The sequence below is a fragment of the Chelonoidis abingdonii genome, chromosome 19 (genome assembly GCF_003597395.2).
Source record: "Chelonoidis abingdonii isolate Lonesome George chromosome 19, CheloAbing_2.0, whole genome shotgun sequence".
In the NCBI taxonomy this organism is placed as follows: Eukaryota; Metazoa; Chordata; order Testudines; family Testudinidae; genus Chelonoidis; species Chelonoidis abingdonii.
In genome coordinates, this window is record NC_133787.1 from 7,816,001 (window position 1) to 7,842,748 (window position 26,748).

Genomic DNA, 26,748 nt, shown 5'->3' on the forward strand with positions numbered 1-26,748 from the left:
TTTGAACTCAACAGGAGCTGTTTATTTAGGCTAAACAAGAGCATCATCTGCATTTAATTTGCCCTTTGTTTGCAGTGTTGCTGTAGTTTGTTTGCAGTGTGCCAGGACCTGAAGACGAGTTGTGTAGAAGCTCGAAAGCCTGTCTCTTTCACCAGCAGATGCTGGGTCAGTAAAAGATGTGACCTCACCCACCTCGTCTCTTTAATGTGCACTGACAACTGTCCAGTCAAATGATCAGAATCTGTGTCTTTTTCCCTGTTGCCCAGAGTACCAGGGAGTGAATTGTGAAATGAAATTTACATAGAAAAAAAATCCCAGAACAGCACCTCCAATTAATCCAAAACTAAGATTCTTAACAAAGAGAGCGTGGTGCAGCTGGGGTTACAGAAGCTGCTGTTCCTGCCTACATTGGAGGTTCAGAAATCATAGTCTGACTTAAAGACCTAATACAACACTAGTAAGGCTCCTATTGAGAATCATCATTGTATTTCTGCTCTCTGTTAGAGAGGTCATTGATGTGTCTGTCAGCATGGGTGGTGTGGGGGTAACAAACATGAAGTAATATAGCCTCACAACGCTCCTGTAAATCAATTTTATCCCCATTTTATAAACCCAAGGTTAAGGCCAAAGCACTAAAAGTGGTCACTAATTTTAGGAACTTCAGTTTTTTGGTGCCTAACAAGAGACAACATCGACCTGATTTACAGAGGTCCCGAAAAGCCACAACTCCAGCTGACATCTGACAACTGGAGGGAATTGGCATCTTTGTACCTCGGACCCTAGGCATTTTTGCTAATTGAGTCCTTCCTAACCTGCGTATGCTCCTCCACATGTGACTGGCAGACTTCCCATTCCAGAAGGGGCATCACCTTCTCAGTGGGTGAGTGTCTCTTGGGAGCTATGGAGACATGTGGTTCACAAACACACACAGAACAGAGTTGCTGTACCCTATTATTTTAGATCTACCTAGCAGCTGACACTAATGTTATTACAGAAAATTGACCACAGAGTTGATAGGCAGGATTTTCAAAGAGTTTTAAGAGAATTAGGTGCCCAATTTCCATTGACTTTCACCTAACTCCCTTAGAGCCTTGAAAATTCGAGCCAATATCTGTGATACTGGGATAGATACATAGGAAGCGGAAAACACATGTATAGGAAGGGTTCTTAGTTAATACAGAGATTAAAATGTGCATCCTAAATGTTTTCTGGAGGAGTGTAGTGTGGTAGGGTGATTCAGAATCTCAATCCGAATCTGCAGATCTAGGGGGATGGGGATATGAGGATGTTAATAGACTAAATTCTGGTGTCAATATAACCTAAACTCATGCAATGCAGGATTTCAACAAGCAGGTGAACTCTTCACCAGAGTTCATGAATCTGACCTAGAAGATGTAATACATCAGTGCCCAAAAAGTCTCTTCGTTAATACATTATTGACTGCAAGTTACAAACTCTTTGAGTCCTTCCCCACCGTGTTATCCATCCTAACTTCTGATTCTTTACAAACAGGAAAAGGAATAAATGTTAGAGCCGCCTACAGAAACTGGTGACGATAGCATCTCCATTGCTTTGTTGCACATTGGGCATGCACAAAGCATTTAGGAAGCTCTGACTTTTGGTTCTTCAATGCTAGGCAAGACAATACCTGATTACTCCTACAATTTCTTGCCTTTTCTGTTATTGACATTCCATCTTTCCAAATGCGCAAGTATCTTTCTTACTGCATGCCGTATTGCTCGTGAAAAGTGCTAGTGACTACTCTCTCACCCTTTATATGCCCAGACATCTAACACCTTCAGATTAATGGGAATGTCACACAATCATCCGGCAGCTTAGTGTATCCCGATTTCCCTTATTTTCAATTTCCATGCAGTATTTCAGGGCTAGTACCACAATGGGAAGTTATGGGAGATAATCCTATCCCCCCAAAAACAAATTCCACCAGAGTTGAACAGTTCCCGTTTCACTCGGGAAGATGAATTTCTTTTGCATTTAGAAGCAGGTTACCCCGATAGCTTGAATTCACCTGAGAAATTTGTGATGTTGCTACACCTTTGTGTATCTGGATGTTCCAAGTGCTGCTTATTGAGTTCCTTAAGTTTGTTTTCAAAAGCACCTATTCACTGCTTATCACTCTACTCTCTGGGTTCAGGATCCTCTTTATGTCCCATGGTATTTTGCACTGATCAACTTGAGAGAAAAGAAAACATTATAACGTAATCAGAGCAAGAAACTGTTACCTGAGTTAACTCCACTCTGGGCAATGGAAGACTTAATTTCCAAGGGCTGGGGGAAGAAAGTATCTGCACACCCTTTCAGAATCAAGGGAAGACGTGTAATTAACAAGTCCATTGATTTGGTACAAGCCGATAAGAATGTGAGTTGATCCCTGAGCAATGGCAGGCTATGCAATAGGCCAGCGATGAAGTGTCGGGGCACGTGTCGCCCCGTAAACACTCACCGTGGTTTCGTCTTCATGGAGCACCTGATCATAACCACTCAGCGCGACACAAAAAATGATCGCTGTGACGTCCTCAAAGCAGTGGATCCATTTCTTACGTTCTGACCTCTGACCTCCCACATCGAACAGCCTGTGCATGAAACAGGGACGTCTCTTCATTTATTCTTTATCAACAAAGGGAAAATATTAGTAATCCCTTTTGTATTTCTAAGTACTCATCCCCGGAGGGTTCCTAGCACAGGGCAACAGAGTCTGCAGCGACTCTCACTACTTCCTTCTCTGAGGTTTGGAACCCCTCTCTCTCCAAGGAGGAGTTCTGCAGGCAGCGGTGGTTAGGGGAACCCATGACAGCATAAGCTCCTGAAGATTGTCCAGGGGCTTGGATGCTGTGTGGGATTTATTGGCAGTGCATGGGCAAGGGGCCTCTCTGAGGACAGCTCTTGCTTTCCAGAGAGCCCTAGCAATCTGCATGTATCTTAAGTGATCAGTGAGTTTAAGAGGCCAAACTCCCAGTCTTGTTTTGTGTGTGTGTGTGTGTCTTAGAAACCTCTGTCTGCCCTGCACTCAAGAGTAGAATTACTGGCAAAGTCTAGGAGCATCAGCGTGACTATCCCATGTAGACAACAAATGGCCAAATGTTTTTACCATATGCCATTCTGGACTGGAGCAGAGTCTGTTTATTCTATACTCTTTATTCTACGTCTCCAACACAGGCAAGTACCAAAGGGTTCAGAGGAAGAGGCAAGGAACCCCATAATGGGCAAATGTAGAACAACCTGCTCATCAGGGAGTTTTTTTTCTAAACCAAGGCAAGTAGTGCCTTAGTGCCTATCCCACGCAGGTGATGAAAGGATTAATGTAGGCTGGAGAGGCCAATTAACCCACTTGGTTGCACCTGGAGGGTGGGCCAGGGCTAGTTACTCACGAACTCCAGCTGGGGAAGGGTTGGGTGGCACTATACACAGAGGAAGTTTGGAACAGAAAGAGGCTGAAGGAAGAAATTCTGCTGTCCCTGTCCTGGGGATATGGTGTGACGAGACTTTGAGGGAACCAGAAGGCTCTTGCAGGGTGAGGAGAGCCCAGGACAAGGCTTGGCAGGAAGAAGCCCAGGGAGGTGGCAGCAAGGAATCTGTTGGCATGAACCTTGACTGCCTGTCCCAGATTCCTGGACTGGAACCCAGTGTAGTGAGTAGGACTGGGTTCCCCTACCAGCCCCTGGGAAGGGATATGGACTACAAAAAGCCCAAAGACAAGGATGTATGGGCCACTGGGCCCAAAATTGAGGGCAGCAGACTAGATGGAGGGACCAGACATTTTTTGTTGGACTTTCTATTACCCTGGAAAGGTGGGAACTGAAGCATGAGCAGGTGTGAGGGCTAAGTCACAAGGATGGGTCACCCTCCCCCACCAGGACTGGAGCAGCTGTGAGAAGGGAATGCTACAGAGGACAGACCTGCCATGCCATGCCCAGCCATGAGTGGGTATCTGTGTGGTGAGTGTACTCAGCCTCAGTTACAAATCATTTTACATACCATATGCTAGTACCCACAGAAACGCAGCCACCTCTGGGGTGGAGGATAGCAGCTAATGAGACAAGCATACTGTGGGAGAGGTTTTGCCCAAGGTAATATGGTTGCAGTCATACAATGCTGATATTTGAACTGCCTGAAAATACAACAGTGGATTCACATCAGACTTACCTGAAGTGGAGGTTTTTGAATGTGAAATGGGTTTCTACAATGCCGGTTGTTTTGACCCTGGTTCGAAGTATATCCTGCTCTGTTGGCTGGTAGTCTGGAGCTCCGATTCGATCTAAGCTGTCTAGGTAGCTATAAAAGGAAAAAAATCACAGGAGAGTAAGAAACACATATTAATTGTTGTCAATATCATTTTTCTGTGCTGTTTGTACTTTTGGTTAAGGAAAAAAATCCTCTCTTGGAAAAAAAAACTAAACCCACTGGCTCAAATACTAGATCTCACACTAACCCAGAAGCAGGAAATGAAATGATCAGGTTGTGCTTGATATGATTCTTGATAAAGGGATTCCAATCTGTGAAATATGTATTTTTGTTATTTTCTATTTGTACTGCAGTAGTATCTAGTGGTGATCAGGATCTCACTCTGCTTGGCACTCTACATACACAACAAAAATGCCCTACCTAGCTTCCAAATAGCCTTTTTCTAAAACTCCACAGCATTTTCAAATGATGGTCCAGAAGACTATAGTGAAGCTCTCAGATATTGCAGTGTTTTGGTCCATTACTGTAGAATACTGTTGTATTTTCTTATAATGCTAATTTTTTTTCAAATTGTAAGCTCTTTGCAAATGTCCTCTCGTATCTTTACAGCCCCTAACCCAGGGTAGGCAACCTATGGCATGGGTGCTGAAGGCAGCACGCAAGCTGATTTTCAGTGGCACTCACACTGCCTGGGTCCTGGCCACTGGTCCAGGGGACTCTGCATTTTAATTTAATTTTAAATGAAGCTTCTTAAACATTTAAAAAACCTTTATTTACTTTACATACAACAGTAGTTTAGTTATGTATTATAGACTTCTAGAAAGAGACCTTCTAAAAAGGTTAAAATGTATTACTGGCACATGAAACCTTAAATTAGAGTGTCTAAATGAAGATTCGGCACATCACTTCTGAAAGGCTGCTGATCCCTGCCCTAGCCCATTGTGGGTACTCCCGGAATATAAATAATAACGATATAATGATAGGGGAAAGTGGGAAAAGAAAAGGCACAAAGAGCATATACAGAAGCCTCAGACTTAGACCAGGGAATTAAATGCCAGATTTTCAAATGACTTTCATTTAAGTGCTTAATTTCAACATCAAAATTTGAAAATTTTGTCTCATGTCACTGCCAGTGGCTTCATTTTACACGGCATGTGTCTAAATACCGTTCACTAAGTGCTGGATCCTGCTAGGGACTGCACAACCTGGGTCCAATCCACCAGCAAAAGCACTTAAGTGCATGCATACCATCTGAGTAATCCATTTTAAATCAGTGAAGCTACTCATGTGCTTCAAATTGGGCACAAGCTTACAGGACTGAGCCTGACATATGTTCATCTAGTGAAAAAGAATTGTGTGCAACACTGCCTAGAAACAAGAAGGCTGGACGCAAATCGATTGGCTTTTCTGAGGGAGAAACTACTGACTCTGAATTGGCCTTGCAGAGTTATTTCATTTAAGAACCAGCTCAATGTGTGCAAAATGTTCCCTTTGAGGTAAGGAGATAGGTACAGTGGTTGCCATTAAACTTTTTACAATTTCACATTTTTGCCTACCCATTATACCTGAGGTATTGGTGGTATTCCCTTTATCTACCATCGGTAGCAGTGCAAATACTGTGGTAGTGGAAATTACTTGCAAACAGCAGTTGGAAACATTTTTATTGTGTCCACTTTATTATTTGGGCTAGTTGAAAAAACTTGATGGATTTTTTTTTTTGGACCAGCTCTAGTCGTTATCCCCAGTGAGGCCTGAATCAAAGCCCATTGAAAGCAGTGAAAAAACTCCTATTAATGTCAATGGGCTTTGGATCAGGCCTAAGTAACTTGGCCAAGGTTGCATAGTGGGGCAGTGGCAGAGATTGGCATTGAGCCTAGGTCTCCAGAGCCCAAGTGTCCTGCTCTAATCCTTAAGCCATAAGTAAAATAAAACCCAAATAGAATACACAGTGGTGGTGTAAGCAGAACAAAAATAACGAAGGAGGTCAGACGAGATGATCGTCAAGGGTACAATACTGAAAAGCGCCCAAGTCGTTATGAATCCACTTTTGACAATTGGATTTAGGATCCTAAGTCATTTAGGTGCTTGTAACAGGGTTGGCACCCACCTCTCAAGTGCCCCCTTCTGGTTGGACGTGTCTGTGTTTCTTAGTTCTGGCGACCCCTTTCAATGGTTGTGTAGTGGGGCGGACTGCCCCACTCCCGGTGAGAATGGGCTGTGGTAGGCCAGGGGGCCTGCGCAGACAGGGAGCCAATCAGGGCCCAGATTGTAGACAGCCAATCAGGGCCAGGCTCAGCGGTATATAAAGGCTGCCCAGAGCAGGAGCAGTCAGTCTGTCCTAGGCCTTTGAAGGGAGAAGGTCAGTCTCCAAGGGAGAGACTAGCACCATGGACAGCGCAGTGCTGGGCAGGCTCAGGGAGGTTAGAAGGCTCTAGCCCCTAGCCACTAGGCTGCAGGCCCTGAGAGGAAGGGCCTAGCAGGTGCAAGAGGCCGTAGGGGGAAGCGGCCCAGGGAAACAGACTGAGGAGGAAAAGGAGGAGGACAGCAAGGCTGACGCCAGAGGGTCCCTGGGCCTGGACCCAGAGTAGAGGGCGGGCCTGGGTTCTCCCCCCACCCCCATCTTCCTCCTTGCAGTACATCCAGCCACTGGCCATAGGGAGCGGCCATTATAGACCATGCCAGATCTCTGCCGAGAGGGATTAGACTTTGAGGGCGAGTGGTTACACCTGAAAGCTGGAGTGGGACTGCTGATTATCGATCCCCGGAAGGGGGTGCAGATAGACTAAGGGGCACTGCCAGAGGGCAGTGGTCTCGAAGAGGACGCCACCAAGCAGGGAGCAATGTGGGTCCAGAGACGCTGACCGAGGGCAGAACAACGGACGGGACACCACCAGGAGGGGGCGCTCCGCTGGAAGCGAGCTAATTCCCAGAGTTACCAGCAGGAAGCTCCAGGTGGTGAGTCCCCAACCCGTTTACAGGTTGTCAGGCGAGTCTGTCAGATATACAGTGCTCTGGCTGAGTCCCACTGTCTGCATGTTAATCAGCACAATCCCCTTCTGGGATATATGGTCCACCAGGGCCTATTTCAGTACTCCTCTATTAGTGTCTCTCTCTAGCCCTCCATGGGCTTTGGTCTTTAAGTAATCCGGCTCTGGTATGGGGCTGCATCCCCAAGGCTTCCTCCCTGGAGACTCTATCTTCCTGCAGCCCTCTCCAGGCTCAGTCCATATTCAGTCCTAGCAACCAGCCAGGTGCTCCCTCAATGCTCCCCCGGTTCCTGCTAGCAAACTCTATGGCCCTGCTGCTCTTCCAGGCAGCCAGACCTACAGTCCTTTCTTCTCCTGCTCCAAGCAGCAACTAACTACTGAGCTGCTCTGCAACTCCTTTTATATGGCCCTCCCAGGCCCTGATTGGCTGCTTCCCCTGCAGCCACTCTAGCCTACTTGGAGGACCTTTCCACTGCTCCTTCCCTGGGATGGCTGTGGCAGAACCCTGAGGCCCCTGGAAGGGGGTCTTTGGGCCTAGTCCACCCCATCATAGTGCTTTAGAAAACTGTACTCAATTCTGGGCTTAGAATGTTTGTCATCCTTGTCTCAAACCAAGGCCCACTGGGTGTTTGGGAAATAGCCTTGGCCATCGTGCCACACCAACACACGAGAGTCCTAGGGAATTCAGCCTTGGGTGGGCCATCTTCCAGGGCTCCACAGCCTGCTTCCTGGCTGGCCACATGGTCTTGACCCTGATTGCCTGGTGACTATAGACGCACGCCCTGCTTCCCTTCTGCCTTTGTTTGAGCAATGAGTCATTGCCTGCTTGTTGCTACTCAGACCCACCTGACCCTGCCTTACTGGCTTCTCACCTCGTTTGACCTGGGCCTGCCACCATCTCTGACCCCGCCACCTTCCCTGACCCCACCTTGCTGTACCTTCCCCTTGGATTGGACCTCCTGGTGACTGGACCCCTTGCGTGAACTCTGACCACTGATCGGGACTTCCCTTTTACCCTCCTGATTCCCGGGCATTACAAGCCTTCATCGTATAGCCTGGCCCAACACTCAAGCCTGAGGCATACAGGTTCATTTTTTTTTTTTGTATTAAATCAACATCCCTTTCAGGTGAAAATATCCATCGATCATTGGTTTCCTGAGCGGCATATACCCATGATCCATTTACTCACCCAAACACAGGTGGTAAGGTTTAAAATAATTCAGCTCGATCAAAAGTAGCATATAGAAATAAGGTGAACTTAGTTTACATTAACATATAATAAGTGTTTTCAGCACTCAGCTGTACCATGTGAGAGATCTTTTCCGTTGTCAGGTTCCACCCACTGTAACTCCTATTGAAGTTGATATGGGTTACACGTATGCATGAAGAAAGGGCCCTAGTGGAATTAGCAGAAAATGCCCGAGATGGGAACAGAAATAGTGCAAGATTGTATAAGGAAAGGATCATGTCACCCAGAATGAATATGAATTTACCCCTGGGTGGAAGGAAGTTCAAGTCTGAGCCCTCCACATTTCGATGCACACAGAGTCTGGTTTGAGCGTCTCCCTCAATTTGTGCTAAATGTACCTTGTTTTACGTTGAAGATTTTGTGAGTGGGTTGGGTGCTCATGGAAGAGGAGGACTCATAGCACTGATGTGATTGTACGTGAGCTTCCCCACACAGCTCTGCTGCCGCACCTCAAGTCTGACCTGTAACATCTTTGGCTGTTTAATTCTGGGTTCTCATATAGTCTAATATGCTTCAGCCTTGACCTGCAACACATCCTGCTGTTGCAGCTATAGGCACCTCACATGCCTGTACTAAAGTACCTGAAGCCATATTTGCAACACTCCCTGGTATAAGAAACATAATGCTTTTGTGATAGATGCTCCCTTAATAGACTAGTGATGGGCCCTGGATGTATGAATGGGGGCTGTATCAGCACATCCTTGTAATAAGATTCCTCGCTCTGATGGCTGCAGATATAATCACTCATGTTCTATTCACAACTGGTTGTCAGCTTGTATTATTTAAGAGATGGCTGTCTGAAGAAGTGAATTTCTCTACATTAGCGTCTCCATCTATAACCAGCTTTGCAGTAAATTAAGTTGCTCATATACACCTGGTGGTCTACACTCTCATGAAAAAAAGCTATAGAAAGTTGGGGTGTAAGAGTGGGGATGAGGGACATCTCCCTGGATATTTTGTTCTGAGTTGCACACTGAAGACTCATTTGCATGCATTCATCTTTGTTTCTTGCAAACTGCTCAGTTTTCTTCACCTTAGCATGTTTCCTGATAGTTATTACAATTTGTTCTTTCCCCTGGGGGATTACTCTCCAAATCCAGGAAGTGAAAGAAGAAAAAATATTAAAAACAGGCTAAGAAAAGGAATATGCTGAGATCCAGCCCACAAATTGCAGCCTCAGCATGCTGCAGATTGCCAGGAAGTCAGATAGCCAGCCAGCATGTAGAGGGCGTAGCAACATAGGAATTGACATAAAAGAATAGACCCATGGGTTACCTAGTCCCCTATCCTGTCTTGGACAATGTCCAGTAGCAGTAGCTTCAAGAAGAACTTCCAGTCTGCTCACCCAATGGATAATTATGTCTCCCACATAGGGGAAGTTCCTCCCAATCTCCATTAATTAATGGTTAGCTTATGCCCTGAACCATCAAAGCTTATAGCCCTAGCTTTTAAAAATTCTCATCCACTGTACCTGTGTGCATTCTCATTATGCATTCACATCCTTTTTGTCTGTCTCACTAAGCTGTTGGGCTCTCTGTCTTGTGGCAGTGAGTGCCACAAACCAATTTTGCATTGTGTAACTGGTATGTCCTTTAATCACTTTTGAATGTCTTGCCATTCCCTCTTGTTGAATGCCCCCTTGTTCTTGTGTAAGGAGAAGTTTCATAAATGTGCCTGACATACCTTCTTACCACCATTCATTCTTTTGTATACCTCCAGCAAGTCGTCCTATTTGTCTCGTCTCTAAATTAAAGAAGCCCAATCTTTTCAAGCATTCCTCATACGTCTTTCCATGTCTTAAATTATTTTCTGGCATTTATACTCTTGAGTTGAATGGCTCACTTACTGAATGCATCTTCTATCTTAAAGGCTTTGTTTTGCAGCAGATTGCTGATTCCTGAGTCATTCAGTTTTATGAAGCTTTAGGCGGAAAAACCCAAATATATTATGCTGCTAAAAGTAAAGTCCACAAAGAACATAATTTCCTGAGGTACAGTCAGAGAAACAGGTTGAACAGCTGATGCGAAAAGGTAAAGAGTGGTCAGTCTTGAATGTCTTTACACAGTAATGCTCAGAATAATCCAGATTTACCAAAAGCACTCTGTGGAGAACACAGGTAAAGCCTCTTGTCACTTCAACTTTCTGCAACAGCACGTAATGCCAGTCCACCAATACTACCGCTAATGATGACTTTGCCGTATAGGAATTACCATAAGAAACAGACCAATGGCATCCTGTCTTGCAACGGCCAGTGTTGGATGCATCAAGGCAGGGGCGGCTCCAGGCACCAGCGCAGCAAGTGTGTGCCTGGGGCGGCAAGCCGCGGAGCGTGGCCTGCCAGTCGCTGTGAGGGCGGCAGGCACGTGGCTTTTGGCGGTGTGCCTGCGGGAGGCCCGCCGGACCCGCGGCTTCGGCGGCAGGGACGCCAACAGTGTGGCACTGGCAGACCTCCCACAGGCATGCCGCTGAATCTGCGTGACCAGCGGACCTCCTGCAGGCGTGCCGCCGAAAGCTGCCTGCCTGCTCTGCTTGGGGTGGCAAAAAACACAGAGCCGCCTTTGATCATAAGAATACTTTAAACCTCCCCAATGCATTACATTGGGTGATACTAGACCATGGGCAGATTTCTTCCTGAGTTTAAGTGACTTCGTTAAAGCCCAAATCAACAGCTACCTTGGGTCAACATATAGCACAGGCAGATGGCTCCGCAGAATCGGTTAGGTCTATTGTCAAGGAGGAACATTTTTCAGTACAGGTCATAGAAATTCATATTTGCAACTGCTGACATTAATGAAAATGAAGTGAGATTTCTAAAGTGATCTTTTAGCAGCCCTTAAGCGGATTAAGATGTGTATGATCTCTATGACTGAAAGGCCATATGTACTGTACCCTGTAGCCTAATTTGCTGGCATTAAAAAAAAAAAAAAAAAAAAAAAAAAAGTGTTAGCTAACAGTTACCACAGCTATTTTAAGTAGAGAGTTCATCTGTGATTATCTCAGTTATTACTGTGTGATAACTTAATGGAAAATGTTGGCTTTTTAATAGTGATCATTTTTTCCCACATGATTTAAGTCTGGATACTAACTTCTTGTTTTCTTTGATCAATGGACAAATACCCTGGTGTGTAATTAACAATAGTCCTTATTTGATATCCCTGAAACTAAGCAATAAACAAAAGGCCCTTGATTGAAAGAGCATTAGTAGCTGCTCTGCACAAGCACAGTAGCCTCTAGTAATACCTTCCAGGCAAACAAAAAACAACCATGCCGACTGTGGGTAATGCCTCCAGCAGGCATGAAACAACTCTCAATACAGTTATTTGGGACGGTTTGATATCAGGCAGACACATACTGTGATGCTACAGAATCTCCTCCCCTTCTCTTCCTCTTCCCCCCCCCCCCCCGCCCCGCTCTCTCTCAGGCACACACCCTTTACCATATCTGTCACACCGTCCCCCAGTAATCATTCCGGAGAACAGGAAAAAACACACACGCTAGTCCATTCTTTTCCAATCATTCTGGAGCGTAGGAAACACACATGCTATCATACATATGATTCCTGACCCAGCCATATAATACTATATCTGCAGTCAGTCATCAAACACACACAACCACAGCGTAATATTAATCATCACATATGAAACCCTGGAAACCTATGCACACAATCACTCTATGCCCCTTTTCTAAATTTAGAAATCCATTCCTGAGCATAGGAACCACACCCATATATGCTCCCATCCCATTTCACCCTTTAATTCTAGAGGATCTTGAATATTGTTCCTCACATATCTAACAATGAGTTCTCATAATGGACAGGGAAAAAAAAGACTATAGATTAAAAAATAGAAGGGCAGCAGCACCAACGAGGTGCCTTCTGATTCCAGCTCAGAGGAAGGAGGTTTTGAGAATGGTTATCTAATTTCCATAAGTGCAATCTGCTGTTTTCACTCATCCTCTCCGCTCCCCCTCAATTTCTCTTTTCACGTAATGACATTGATTTTTTTTTTTTAAATACAGTCTCTCTCTGCAGCACCTGCATTTCATCATCCTTCTGCTGCTACAGCTGATAAATCCCCATTTTGCAGCTGAACAGATCATATTCTGGTGCAATCAAAATGTAATAATCATAACGTCGTCCCCTGCCCCCAAAGCCCACTTACAGAACCAAAAATACAGGCAGCATGACAGCTCCACTTGACAGGCTGGCTACTGTTTGTGGGGAGAAGCTAATTAACCACTGGGTTGTACCCAGAGTGGGCCAAGGCTAATTATTGATGACACCCAGTTGAGGATGGGCCGGGTGGTGCTACAAACAGAGTATATTTGGAATGGAATGGGGCTGCTGGAAGAAACTTTGCAGTCACTCTCCTGGAAGAAGGGAGTGAAGAGACGCGTAGGGAACAAGAGGACTCTAGCAGGGTGGGGGAAAGGTTTGGGAGGAAGAAGTCCCAGGAGGTGGCAGTAAGGGGTCTGTTGGGGGTGAACTTTGACTGCCTATCCTAGGGAACTCAGTGCAGAGGTTAGGCCTGGGTTCCCCTACCAGCCACTGGTAAGCTGGAGTGAAGCCCCTGAGAGAAGGATGTACAGACCACTGGGCCCTGAATCACAGGTGGCAGGCTGGGTAGAGAAATTGGACATTTGCTTCTGTTGGACTTTCTGTTACCCTGGAAGGGGTGGGACTAAGTGTGACTTGACTGGAGGGAGAAGAGGTAACCATCACCGAACTGGAGCAACTGTCAGCGGGGAGATGTAGGGAGGAGAGCCTGCAGTGGCACAATTCTTTTTAAAAGTTTGCATATCACCAGTGATGTTACTGGTAAAGCCCAGCTGCCAACAATCACTGTGTAGAGCAGAGCTGCTGGCCGCAGGATACAGCCATAATGACCAGGCTTACCAACGAATAATAAATAGCAGTTGTAACAGTAAATGATGGGTGGGGCTCTCTTAAAGTTCCCAAATGAAACATACTGGAGACTTGCAGTTCAGTACTGGCCTCATCTTTTGTAAGCTACTGGGCACAGAACAAAACTGGACTATGGAAGAATTGCCTCCTGCTTTTGACTGATGACTGACAATGACTCAACTGACTTCCTTTTCCCACAGGGGTTCTGCACATAGGCCGCAGAGCTGCCTCATTGTGTTAAGAAAGCCACTGTCATGTCAGGTTGTTCTCCAGTTCTACCTGATCTTCTTTTGCTAAATGGGAGGAAGTTGGCAATGGCTGATTTCTAGCCGTTAGACCCTTGAATCTTCCTGGATGAAGCTGACTAGGTCTCCCCATCTTGGGATCAGCTCAAGATGAAAACAGCAGAGCCAGAGTCAGGACCTGCTCTGTGCTGTGAGGCTCAGTACAGTGTGTCTCATATTATTTTTTAAGATGGGGTGTGTCGGGGGCGGGGATTCTCTCTCTCTCTCTCTCTCTCTCTCTCTCATACATATGCTTCAATTTCTGCTGTTAGAAGCCTGCTAACCCTTGAAGCTGGTGGCTTTCCACACTGCTAGAGAAAGTTTAAAAATAAATAAATTGGCAGGGACTTTGATATAATAAAAGCCTGTTCTGATTAATAAAACCAAAACCTTCATCGTAGAAAGCATTCCTCTGTGCTCCAGGACGAGGGTCTGGCATGGGAGCCTGAGGCAGCCGATTCATCCACATGGCATTATAGCATTGCCATTACAGTAAGAGAAGCCACTTCAACCCAGATACAGGAGAGAAATGAACAAATCCATCTTGCTGTAGAAAATGCAGTCTGCTTGATGATGAAGTCTGACAAGTTACAAAGGCTCACTATCAACAGACCTAGCCAAGTGAAATCCCTACTCCAGTTCATTTTCTTTGTCCCCAGGCAACCTTCTCCAACTCTGGAAGGCAAGCAGGTGCGATCATAGGTGCAACTAGTCCTGCTGGGTTCAACTTTTTGGCCCCTCACTGGCTGGGTGAGAGGTCCCAGGGTCTGAATAAAGATATGGGACCTCTGCTTTTTGTTTTTAAACTCTTGGGTACTGTTGGGTAGCAACCTTAGTTTCTTCACACTTAAGCAAAACAATTCTTGCCCATTTTAAAAAAAAATCAGATCATCCATGGCAGAGACGCCATTTCAAAAGATCAGATCCAGTGCAGTGGTTTAGCTTTAACTGACATGGGAAGGAAAACTTTAGCTAAGGAGATCTGAGCTCTAATGTCAATCAGGTATGGGAATCCTAGGGTTTGGTGAAAGGACAATTGTCAGACATGGGTTTCTACACCTGCCTGAAGTTGGTGTGAAATAGGCCCGTTTCATGCAGTCCTTCATCTTGTCATTTAGAAGGACAAGCTGCTGCTATTGGCGCCAGGCTACCAAGTGTCCAATTCTTTCCTTCCCTTGTACAGTAGGTAACCTGACCAATTATCTAACGACTGGGATTTCCATTTACTACTCACTTTGCGCGTTCATTATAAGCTAATTTCACACTTCTGTTCCATTCCAACATCTTATCACATGGCTGGCATAACCCAAAACTAGTGATGGGCAAACCTCAGAAGGCTCTGATAAGCACCAAAATGTGTCAGTTAGCCCAGATGCATCTGGATCTCTTGGGTCTGCAAACTTGTGCTAGAAATTTCATGCAAACCGGCCAGAAATACTTGGCAGTGAGTCTTCTCATGGTATTTCAGCATTTTGGGTTCAGTCTAGCTCAGAACCCAGCAGTGAGATGAGATCTACAAATAAAAGTAACGGGGGAGAAGAAAACGATCCAAACTTTTCAATACCTCAAAAAAACATTTGGGTTGAGTATTTGGTGGGTGAAGATCTCAGTCTGCTGTTATTCTAGCTGAAACAGCTCGTTCATTCCTGCACAAGACAGACTATCCCTGGAGCAGCCCAACTCTGTTAGACACCTCATGAAAATGATGCCCATGCCTGTGTCACATTTTTCTATCACACAGTGTGATCAACTGCAGAGTGGCCTGGAAGCTGAAGGAGCAATGTTAGCCTTCTGTGGCCATTCAAATATACCTGAAAGACTTGACCCTGGCCTCCACTTCACTTCGCCTGGCCTGACTCCTGAGTCTGTGCTGCAGGAGGCTGGTTCCTGTGTAGCTGCCTAAGAGTACTTTGAGTCAATTAACCCCTTGTAGGCATGGTGTTGATTGACAGGTATCATTTACTATGTCATTCCGGTGGGCCTCCGTTCCTAAAGAAACTTATCTGCTAGAGAATTTCCTCTCAGGGATGTTACAGGATGAGGCAGTTCTGATGCCCAGTTGGGATGCCTTACAAAAACCCATCACAACAACTATTGCAATTTTGATAATTGCGATCTTTTCCCTTGTCATTTTGCTAATAATCCAAAAATCAACCAGCATACTTGATTGTACAAAAAAAGTAGCCAAATGACTTGACTCGGGGGAGTAATGGTTCCTTCAATTTAAAACCCCTCAGAGAGAAAGGGAATGATCAAATCAGCCTGGGGTTAGTCAATATGGGACAGACTGAGATGGGGGGAGGTTGTGGGAGATTTGGTGGGGAGGGATTGGAGAGCTGAAGTTGCCTTTTACTGTCCAGCATTTCCCATGCAAGCACTAGGGACAAATGCAGTCCATGCACAGAGGCTGTGCAGGAGCTTTCACATGTGCTTCTGGGATCCATCCACTCTTGGAAAGTGGAGAAAGCTTTACTGGGATACGGAATGGTGCAGCCTGTACTCCCTTTCTGTGGGCTAGGGAGCGACCATGCATCCTGGAGGGGCGATGCCTCACAAAGGTTAAATAGCACCATCCGCTCAATTCTGTTTGCAACAATCATCTACGCGGGCTAGGCCAAGAGCGTGTCTGTCCTGCGTGGTCTATCAGGAGACGAGTTTGAGCTGAGAATAGCTTCTTTCCAAAGGGAGGATGGAGATAGCACAAAGCAGTGTCAGGCCTGGAAAATATCAGTGGTTCATCAGGCCATGGTTTCCTTTGTTTCCAATAAAAAGTCCTTCCCGGACCTTCTCATGGCCGTAGAATTAGACGGAGTGTAGGTAATGGAGCATCCAGTGCAGTTAATGTAAACCTCACCTTCACCCACCTCAATACTTGTATCACTGTAATATTTGAAGGCATCATGAACATTGAATTTGTCTTCACAACCTCCCCCTACCTTGATGAGTTAGGGAAATATTATTATCCTCACGTGATTTATGGGGAACTGAGGGAAGAACTGACTTTCCTAAAAACATGACAGGAAGGCTGTTGCAGAACCAAGAAACAAACCCACGTCTCTTGAGTCCCAATTAAGAGCTTTAACCACAAGACTCTCCTTCCTTCCTCCATGCTCTAGTCCTTAGCAATCCTTCTCATCCTCATTGACTTTAACTGGGTTTTTTGTCCAAGTAAGGGCTGCTTTCATGGAGTCCCTGAGCAGCAGATCACACCACACATTGCAGATGGTGATGGTGGTAAAAACCTAGTGATTTGTTGTAAGGAAGACACCTATTGTCCAGAAAAAGAGCAGTTAATAAAAATAAGTTATGATATTTGATGATACAATTTCAAGTTACCCCAGGAAGCTGAATGGAGATCATACACCTTGGATTTATTTTGTGCAGACTGGCAGGGCTGAAAAATGGCTACTGTTGTGTACTTCACTGCTTTGTCCAATAATATTTCATGCTTTGCTATGAGGATTTTGTTGAATTCTGTAGATCAGCAACAGTACATTTAAACACAAGCCACGCAGTAATTACAGACATGGAAGAGGTTTTACAGATTTGGTGGAACAGCACCAGCTGATGAAAAGATCAGCCATGTCTAACTGAAGCTTCCTACAAAATAAAGAGACTTTGGCTCTTGCTGCAAAGGAAAAAAAAAAATCTCAAGTCACAGGAATGATGCTCATGTTAAAATGTGGGATATGGCAGAATGGTTTATTCCTGTAATATTGCTTCCTGCACATGCTAGTTTGTTGTTGTACTGCTGACTGTGTTGGCTTAGCTTTCACACGTGGATGTGGTGTTGGTTGTGAGGAAAGATGGTACACGCTCATTTGTTATTGCTAAGAGCAGGGGTAGGCAACCTATGGCACGCGTGCCGAAGACGGCACACAAGCTGATTTTCAGTGGCACTCACACTACCCAGGTCCTGGCCACTGATCCGAGGGGGGGGAGACTCTGCATTTTAATTTAATTTTAAATGAATCTTCTTAAACATTTAAAAAACCTTATTTACTTTACATACAACAATAGTTTAGTTATATATTATAGGCTTATAGAAAGAGACCTTCTAAAAACGGTAAAATGAATTACCGGCACGCAAAACCTTAAATTAGAGTGAATAAATGAAGACTTGGCACAGCACTTCTGAAAGGTTGCTGACTCCTGGCTAAGAGCATGACATTACACCCCTCTTTCCACAAAGGCCTATTTCTCACAATGGCAGGGCTGAAGAACAACCTAGAACTTACTAGGGATAAAGGCCAGAAGAAGCTGGAAGGTAAAATAGGTTGAAAACTAAGGAGTAAGAAAAAGGGGTCACCACCCTCCCCTAAGAATTCCTGAAGAGCAGCTCAGCTAGCGCTAGAGAGCAGAAGCCTTCCTGAGATTGTACTGCATTCTTTCCATATTTTGGGGCCTCATTAGTGCCATGACAGGAGCATTATAAATACCTAAGAAGATGGAGAAGTAGCCAAGAGTGAGCAGGGATAAGGTGTATACCCCAATTTGGCATTGAAAGGGTACTCAGGTGGGACGGGAGAGGTGGCACTGATGTTTTATTTATTTTCAGTGCAAAAAAATAAAAATGCTTGGATGGAATAATGCGCTTAGCAGGTGCGCACACACAAACATACACGGTTGGATCACAGGCCTATGAACCCTGAGACTATGATGAGAGGAGGTTCCCTGAATACACAGACAAGTAGAAGTGCCTTAAGAATTCTTGGATGAGTTTCTGCTCCCAGAAACCAGGGTGTTTACTCTGCATTTTCACTGGTACATCTGCAATTAGGATCTAACCCATAGTCAGGAAAGTTGCTGTAGTTTTCATGGAAATCAACTTGATTTTCTCTTTAACTTAAGCTGCTTCTATGTCTGCTCGGAGAGGCTTTCAAAGCCAGGCAGCTGAGCACTTGGGCATTCAGTCCGAGGTGCAGAATGACTGAGCTGTGAGGCAGGGCAGGAGGCATTGTCACAACAGGCCTGCTGTAGAACAGGGATAACGTTCTTGCTGAGGGATTGTCATCATGCACGCATACAGTCATGGTTCCGTTGGTATGGCAACAAGCAGCAAGTTTCCTCAGAGCAGAGGAGGAGCCCAACATACCCTACGTCTTCAGAGGATGCAGCGCAGCATACTGAAAATCAAATACTGGGCGTCAGTTCCTGGCATATTTTTATACTCTCTGCTTTACTGGCTGCACATATGAGGTGGGCCCTTGCTTGTCCTAGCTAAGATGTGCCCTCAGGAGCCCCAGGTGGGATGGCTGGCTGTTGAGATTGGGGTTGCTGATTTGTTTTTTATCCATTGTTTCATTATGGGGCTATTAGCACTCTCTGGGCTTAGCTGTGGAAGTGTCAGAGCTACAAGTGCCCCAGTGGGAGCCTACCGCGCACAATTCCTTGTGAGGCCACCCAGTTCTGCTGTTTGGTGGGGGAGGAGGACCATTGCTTCATCTTTTGGTTGGGTAGCAAGCTTGTGGAGGGCCCTTGTGTGGAAGGACCAAGGGGGAGAAAGACTGCATGGGCGCTGACCACAATCTGGACCTTTAAAAGTCCCATCCCTCCTTTCCCCCCACCCCAATCATAATATTGACCATGCAGCCAACTGGGCAGGACTTCCAACTCCCCTTTCTAGTTGCTGCCGAGGCGTGTATGGGAGAGATACATCTGCCAGAGACTGGAGGGCTGCTGGAATCTCTCTCTTTTATCAAAATTTGTAGTGTCGTTAGTGCTGAAGATTGGGTTGATTAACACTGGAATTTGAAGTCCTTTCTCTAGGCCCAGCAAAGATGCAGCCTGGGCACCTGTGGCAGAGTGACCAAATGGCCTTGCATTACGAAGCAGACGAGAAGTTAAGGTTAGTAACTATAATGCTGGCCTTGGGCAGGGCAGCTTCTCCCATTGTGCCTTGCCCATGTGCTTTTATTTTGATCTCCAGTGACCACTTCCAAGGGCAGTCTCCATGGTAACCCAGTCTGTAGTGCTGCTGTTGAGAATTCCAACTGGGGGACTAATGACAGTATGAATGGTGGTGGCAGGGTTTTGAGATGGAAAAACCTTGGCTAGTGCTAAGCATGGATTGGGGTAGGTTCCTGTCAAGCTGATGGAAAGGGATGGCCTGATAACTCAGGCTGATGCAGCGGTGTAAAAGCAAAGGCTTTGGCACTTTCACGTGGCAATGCTAGTCTACTGGCAGTGGAGGATTAAGAACTGAATGGATCAGTTGATGCAAATCTGGTGCTCAGAGGGCCCCCAGATTTCAGACACTCCTACATACACACAAGTTTGGAGCCCCATGTTTGTGGATGACTTGGGACACATTTAGCACTAAACCGCATCAGTATTCCTTGCCTGAGCCCCAGCAGTCTGCCTTGCACTCTGCAGTAGCCCCTCTCCACTACCGACTGATCCTGCCAGGTGGCACTGGGGTTCTTAGGTGACTGATGTAGAGGCCATTTTCATTCTGTTCTGTGACGAGTGCCAGAAAATAGACTTGAGAGGTATTTAGGTGCATGCTACACTTCACCAAGCAACGTGAACTTAGAGAAACCCCCAAGGAACATGTAAGATAAATAGGTCACCTGGGTCTATCTCTTTATCACATTTTCTATTTACTACCAATCGTTTTAAGGAGCTGTTCTTACCCTCTCATGACAGTCACAGCCGCCTGACTAAACACAGGCTGGCTGAGCCTTATTTAGCTTCTTGCACGCTCAGAAGTAAAAGAAATTACAAATGCCATTGATGTCGGAGGTGGTCTGGGAAGTGGATTTGCAGGAACAAAGTCCCTGTTCTGCTTTGCTTACTTATCATATTTATTCTTTTTTAAAGTGAATTTTGTGCAGCTGGACCCACGGCCCTGGGGACAGAAGCAGGGGCGGCTCTAGGCATTTTGCTGCCCCAAGCACGGCAGGCAGGCAGCCTTCGGCGGCTTGCCTGCAGAGGGTCCGCTGGTCCTGCAGGAGGTCTGCCGAAGCTGCGGGACCAGCGGACCCTCCGCAGGCAAGCTGCCAAAGGCAGCCTGCCTGCTGCCCTTGCGGCTACTGGCAGAGAGCCCCCAGTGGCTTGCCGCCCCAAACACGCGCTTGGCGTGCTGGGGCCTGAAGCCGCCCCTGGACAGAAGTCACCTAGCTATCTGTAGATCAGGTACAGGATGGCTGCAAACATTCCCAGAATTCCACACCCATGTCCTATAACCTCGGGGGCCATCTCTAGATGTCTGACCTAGGAGGGAGATAGCTCACCATTACAAATGGCACCAGTTAGTCCTCCTGTGAGCAGTCCCCCGCAAGAGGCTGAGGAGAAGATGGGCTATGTGATGTAGACACCTGTCTACTAGGAATCGGTCTGAGACTAACAATTCAAAACACATAGGTCACCAGATCAGAAATGGTATTGACTTGAAGTCACTTGTTCTGGGCTGGACGGCAGGATCATGTTCTCAGTCCCCAAGGAGATTTAAAACTGTCCTGAATTCACTCCCTGGGTTTTTAAGTGGGTGTAATTAATGGTGTCAAAGTGGCAGATTATGTGCTACTTAACCCCCTAAATGCTGCTGAACAGAGAACTGGCTCTGCAAAGCCATCAGTCTAGCAGAGGTGCAAGCTGAAAAGCCTCACAGAAAGCCATAGCAGAGCACAGTATGGCATCTCTGGAGGAGCTGCTGCTACACTTTCGGCTTGTCAGAAATAATATGCTAAATAATCCGCCTAAATTGTGCATTTATTCCACTGAGTAAACATTATACTATACAGTTAGGGGGCTTTTGAAAGCAGTTAAAACAGACAAGATTCCTGTGGAAATGTTGCAATAATTGTACTTTATAGGCCTCTTTTCAAGACATCAGGAGCCTGGAAATGCATATAAATGTGTGCACACAATTTATGTATGCAATTACTGTAACTCTGTGCACAAGTCTGCATTTGTGCTTGAAAATGGCTAGTAAGTAGTTCAACTTGCTTGCGTCTCTCTCTGAAAACATCAGCAGAAGCCGAGAGTGCATGAGGCTTCAGGTGTTTTTTCCTGTTGGCTATCTATGACTGTCAAGATTGAAGCTGGCAGAACCTCTGTATGATGAGGAGTAAGGCATTCTAGAATTTGTATGATGAGATGAAACTCTTTGTTATGGATGGACAAGATAATATGAGCTTCTGATTTCTCTAGGGTGTCATCATGTGAGCAGCCTGAAGGTAGTTTGAGCACCTTAACTGTGAATTTGTATACTTTAAAATATTGGGGTTTTTTATAAGTTTAACTTTAGCTTATCTTCTGTCTTCTTAGATAGTTGTTTTTTACAAATGACAATGATCCTTTGAGGATTTTTCTCTTGAAGTTGTCGACATGTGCACTCAACTAGAGCTGAGGGAAATATTTCTGGTGAACAATTAGCTGAAAACACACTTTGGGGGGGCACTGAAGGTATTCATGAATTCGGGTTGAATTTGGCAAATACTTTCAACCACAACAAAACAAAATACAAACAAAAAAGGAAAACAAACAAAAAAAAATCCAGTTTTTTCCCTCAGAAATGTCAAATCATGTGATTGGGCATCAAAGTGAAAAAACAATTATTTGCCTCAGCTCTACTGTCAGTCTTAACTTTGCTTGAACAATGTTTTTTATCTGGATTCCATGATAAGATGACTAGGTCTTTTACAACATACGAAGGGGTTGAAGTGGGAGGATGGGCTTGCAATTGATTTCAGTTTCCAGAAGAGGGGAGTCAGGTTTCAAAATTTGGTAAATGTTGCTCTAAATCAGGGGTAGGCAACCTATGGCACATGTGCCAAAGGCAGCACACAAGCTGATTTTCAGTGGCACTCACGCTGCCTGGGTCCTGGCCACCAGTCCGGGGGGCTCTGCATTTTAATTTAATTTTAAATGAAGTTTCTTAAACATTTTAAAAACTTTATTTACTTTACATACGATAGTTTAGTTATATATTATAGACGTATAAAAAGAGACTGTCTAAAAACATTAAAATGTGTTACTGGCACACAAAACCTTAAATTAGAGTGAATAAATGAAGATTCGGCACAGCACTTCTGAAAGGTGGCCGACTTCTGCTCTAAATCATCTTAACTTGCAAAATGCTTGGGTCCAGAGAGCAAGCTTACAGAGGGGGGGTGCTGACCTACACTTTAAGAAGAGCAATTAGAATCCCAAAGCGACACTGATCACATGGGGCTGCCTTATCTACCAGGCATGTGATTTTGGAGCATGTATATTTCCGGCCCTTCCAAGCGAAACCACCACATTGCACAGGAGCGACAAAAGAAGCCAGCAGCAAAGGGGTTAAAGAAATGCTACAAGTGACTTAAATCATCAGCAAGAGGGAAATTCAGACTGAACAATGAAAAGCTGACATTTCATTGGCTTCAACCCATGGAGCGGTTTGTGCCTTGTTTCTTTTCCATGTATTTATTTACTTATATTTTTGCTAAACCAAGAGAGCAAAGACAGTTCAGCCTAAAATTCCAGCCTTAACTGGGGGTCGAGAAGGGGCTGCAGGACCAGTCTGTTCTCCCTGAACCATTCATCACAACACAATTCTGACTGTTGCTGGCAAAACAAGCGGTGTGGTCTTGGATCTCTGGTTAAAAGTAATGTTGAGGATCCGGGGAGCTTATTTGGAGAAGGTGTTGTGGCTGCAAGTTTGTGGGTTTTTCGACAATCCCAGCGTGATTCTTATAGTCTTAACTCAATTTTTTTTTTGTTTTTGTGGGAAATTCACTTATTCCACCATAGACCTGGAATTTCAGCTGCGGTCTGTGATGGCGCTGATAGAATGCTAACACAGCCTTGATGTGTTTTGCACTTGCAGAGTAGCAACCAAATAACAGAGCACAAGAGAACTCTCGCTTAATGGGATCCTGTCTTCAGCCCACCTATCCCCACTACTCCTTGAATTCTTGTCATCTTTCCAACAGATGGGGTGAGAGTGGGAGGATCTTTCATGCACTCAACCCCTAATAGAAATCTAGGGCCAGATCCTCAGCTGTTGTACATCACCAACCCCAGTTCCATTGACTTCAGTGGAACTACGCTGATTTATGCCCCGTTAGGATGTGAGCCCTGATATTTGGAAACACCAGGACACCAAGTGGTTGGGTGTAAAATCTTCAGAAGGTTTGCTAACCTGAGGGAAAGTAAGAGTTCCATACACTTGTTATGTGCACATAAGCCACCATATGCATTGCACAAGCTGAGCCCGAACATAAAATCCTGTGCTGCTGAGCATGGCATGCCGGGATTCCCATATATACATCCCTTATGCCACCAAACACAGAGTGGTTGGTATGCCATTGAATGTGCAGTACAAGATGTACCCTACAAACACATCCCTTCTGTCCCACTGAATGTACAATATCAGGCATGCCCAAATGCATCCCACCATGGACTCTGGATGTCTGGCACCAGCTGGGCCCAGCAAATGCCCACAACCTTATGCAGCTGCATATACTCTACCAGTGGAACATAAAATTCCACATATGTCTGAAATCACAGCTCCCCTGTGCTGCTGAAGGGACCTTTGCCATATTGTCACAGATACCATGTGAGTTGCAAGGAAGCTGGTGAGGAAGCACTGAAGAAATCATGTACATGTTGTTCTGGGGCATAAAATCCTCATGAGAAAGTGCTCTGCATCTGAGAACAAACTTGAGGCAAACAAGCGACAGTTACACTGAGATGCATAATATAGTTGTGTAGCAGCCAGGCAGCTCTAGCGTGTCAGTTCTGGCTCTCTCAAGGCTACAGTAAGGAATTTGTCCTTTTAATCTGACTCAAACCTATCAGCTTCCTAAAGCGAGGCAAAGGATTTGGAATCCGCAGCAACATTGTATGGCAGGATGAGGAGGGAATGTCCCACTGGGGCAAATAATGTGCTGCATTAAGGGGTGGGAAAAGCCCAGGCTTGCACTCTTTACCAAACAAGAATGGTAAGGCAGCGATCCGAATAGGTTGAATAATCGGATCAAGTCTAGACCTTGATAAATAAGAAAGAAAAGTGGAGTTTAGTTGGGGATCACCAAAGCTATTAAATCAATTAATGTGTGAAATGATTATTGCTGGGCCCAGGGCTCCCAGAGGCAAACCCCGACCTTGGCATGAATGTCTTGGCTGATCACTGGAGATTGGGATCCTCTCCTGAAATGCAGATTAGCAGTGACACTGTTAGAGTGGCTCCCACAGACCTTACCCTGCCTACCTACACAGAGGCCAAAGGTCACTTTTGTTTGCCTTTTCTATTGCAGCCTTCAGTGCACCCCATAGACATTAATGGATGTATTCTCACAAGAGGAGGTCGGGAAGTATTAATAGCCCCCAATGTACAGAGGGGGATCTGAGACACAGACTAAACAGTTTGTCCAAGGCCACTCAGGGAGTCTGTGCAAATCCATGTGCAGAGTCCAGATCTGTTTTATCCTAGCCCAGTGCCAGCTCTCATCATCATATTGTGAGTCTCACCATATTTGATATCTGATAGTGACGAAATGCAATGGAGAGACAGAAGGAGAGAGTAGAGAGATAAATACATCACAGGCTCAGGGGTCTGATCAGCCCTGTTCTACAGTGCTGTCCCTGACTTTACTACAGGTACCGTGCTTTAATCCGCTTTGCTCTGCTTTCTAGGTTTGACCTGCATTAGGAGAGTCACCCTTCTTTAGCCTCTCCGCCCATGCTCTGGCTGCAGCTGGGCAAGAATTCCCCTGCTTTCTAGTCTCCTACCAGCTGGTTCCCAGCTTGCACCAGTGCTGCAGCAATGTTTGAATTCTGCTTTTCCGTCTCTTCACTGCGCTCGGCTCCCCACCTCAGACCTGCAGTACTGCACCCTTCCCAGAGACCCCTGCTTTCTAGACACCCCACCCCCTTCGGTCTGCTCTCTAGCCGAGGCCTCCACTCCAGCATTCCAGAAGCTCCCCTTTCAGTCTTCCCCAGTTCCGCTCCATGCTGCACCCTCCCAGTTCTCCCCCTTTCTCCTCTCTTTCTGTGTTCTGCTTCCCAGTTCAGCCTCTTGCTAATGTAAGGATAATAGTCACATCCTACTCTGCCTCTAAGAATAAAGTCCCCTAGCAACCAACTGTCTGACAGTGACATTCATTTGCTCCACGACAGCCTTGTGCTCATTAGTGAGTTTCCACTGAATAACATGCTTTAATGTGTCTGCACATGACAGACTCTGCCAGATTCTGTCTGAGCCGAAGGCAATTGCTGTGAAGCGGCTCAGGCAGGGAGGTAAGCGCATCCTGCAGGAGTGTAGCACGACCTTTGGTTTAGGAATCTGCACCGCCATTTTCCTGATTCTTCTTAAAAATTAGGATGAATGGGACTCAGGACTATTACTGTGTAAATAACTGAGTATTTGGTTTGGGTGCAGGTCTGAAACACCGGGGGAAGGGGCGGGGGATTGTGGTTGACCCAAATTTGCATTTTATTTTATTTTGCACAAAACCCTTTGCCTTGCACTACTCAGAACGTCAGTCTCAGGCTGAGTGCGTTGCTTTAATGAGGAACAGACACAGGCCACCAGCCAGTGGTGGAGTTGCCACCTTTACCATATTGCCCTCTGCACTCATCATGTGGTGATGTTGTCTGCACATCATCATGCAAATGTGAACAAATCATAGAGTTGCATTGGCTCGAGGAGGCTTTTAAGAGCTCTCAGAAAACAGAGCTCTTGGAATCTGCACCTAAAAATAATTCAGTGGCATTTAGTAGCACTGAGCCTAGACGCACGTGCAAGTCAGGTAACCAATCAGGACTGTGTTATAAAATAGGACCATTATGAAGACCCACAATTATTTTGAGGTGCAAGATCAGAGACTGAGGTCAGGGCCTTTTAAAAATCAGGGCCTTAATTTCCTGGCTGCTTGTTTGTGTGGCACTGGACAGCAGCCCCCTCAAAATCCGGGCTATTCCTATGAAAATCCAGAGCTGTAATACTTGCTGACTGAAAGCTGGGCAAGAGGCCTGACAATCATACGGCAGCTGCAGACACATGGGGAAGTTGGACTGCTCAATCTGAATTCTGGCTAGAGAGAATTCATGACCCTGCTATTCTCAGGCATTTAACCATTCTGACTGAACAGCAAACACTTAACGAATCCTAGGAAACCTTGGTGTGTGTCT

At 45.6% G+C, this 26,748-nt stretch overlaps 1 protein-coding gene across 2 annotated transcripts in view; it reads right to left on the reverse strand.

Moving 5' to 3' along the window:
* Window positions 1-26,748, reverse strand: part of GNAO1 (G protein subunit alpha o1) — a 310,003-nt gene that overhangs the window by 53,316 nt on the left and 229,939 nt on the right. For both annotated transcript variants that reach the window (XM_032785771.2, XM_032785772.2), the window contains exons 5-6: window positions 4,165-4,293; window positions 2,465-2,594 (exon numbers count right to left, since the gene is read on the reverse strand). In XM_032785771.2, the coding sequence (XP_032641662.1) occupies window positions 2,465-2,594; window positions 4,165-4,293 (259 nt within the window). The remainder of the gene's footprint in view (window positions 1-2,464; window positions 2,595-4,164; window positions 4,294-26,748) is intronic.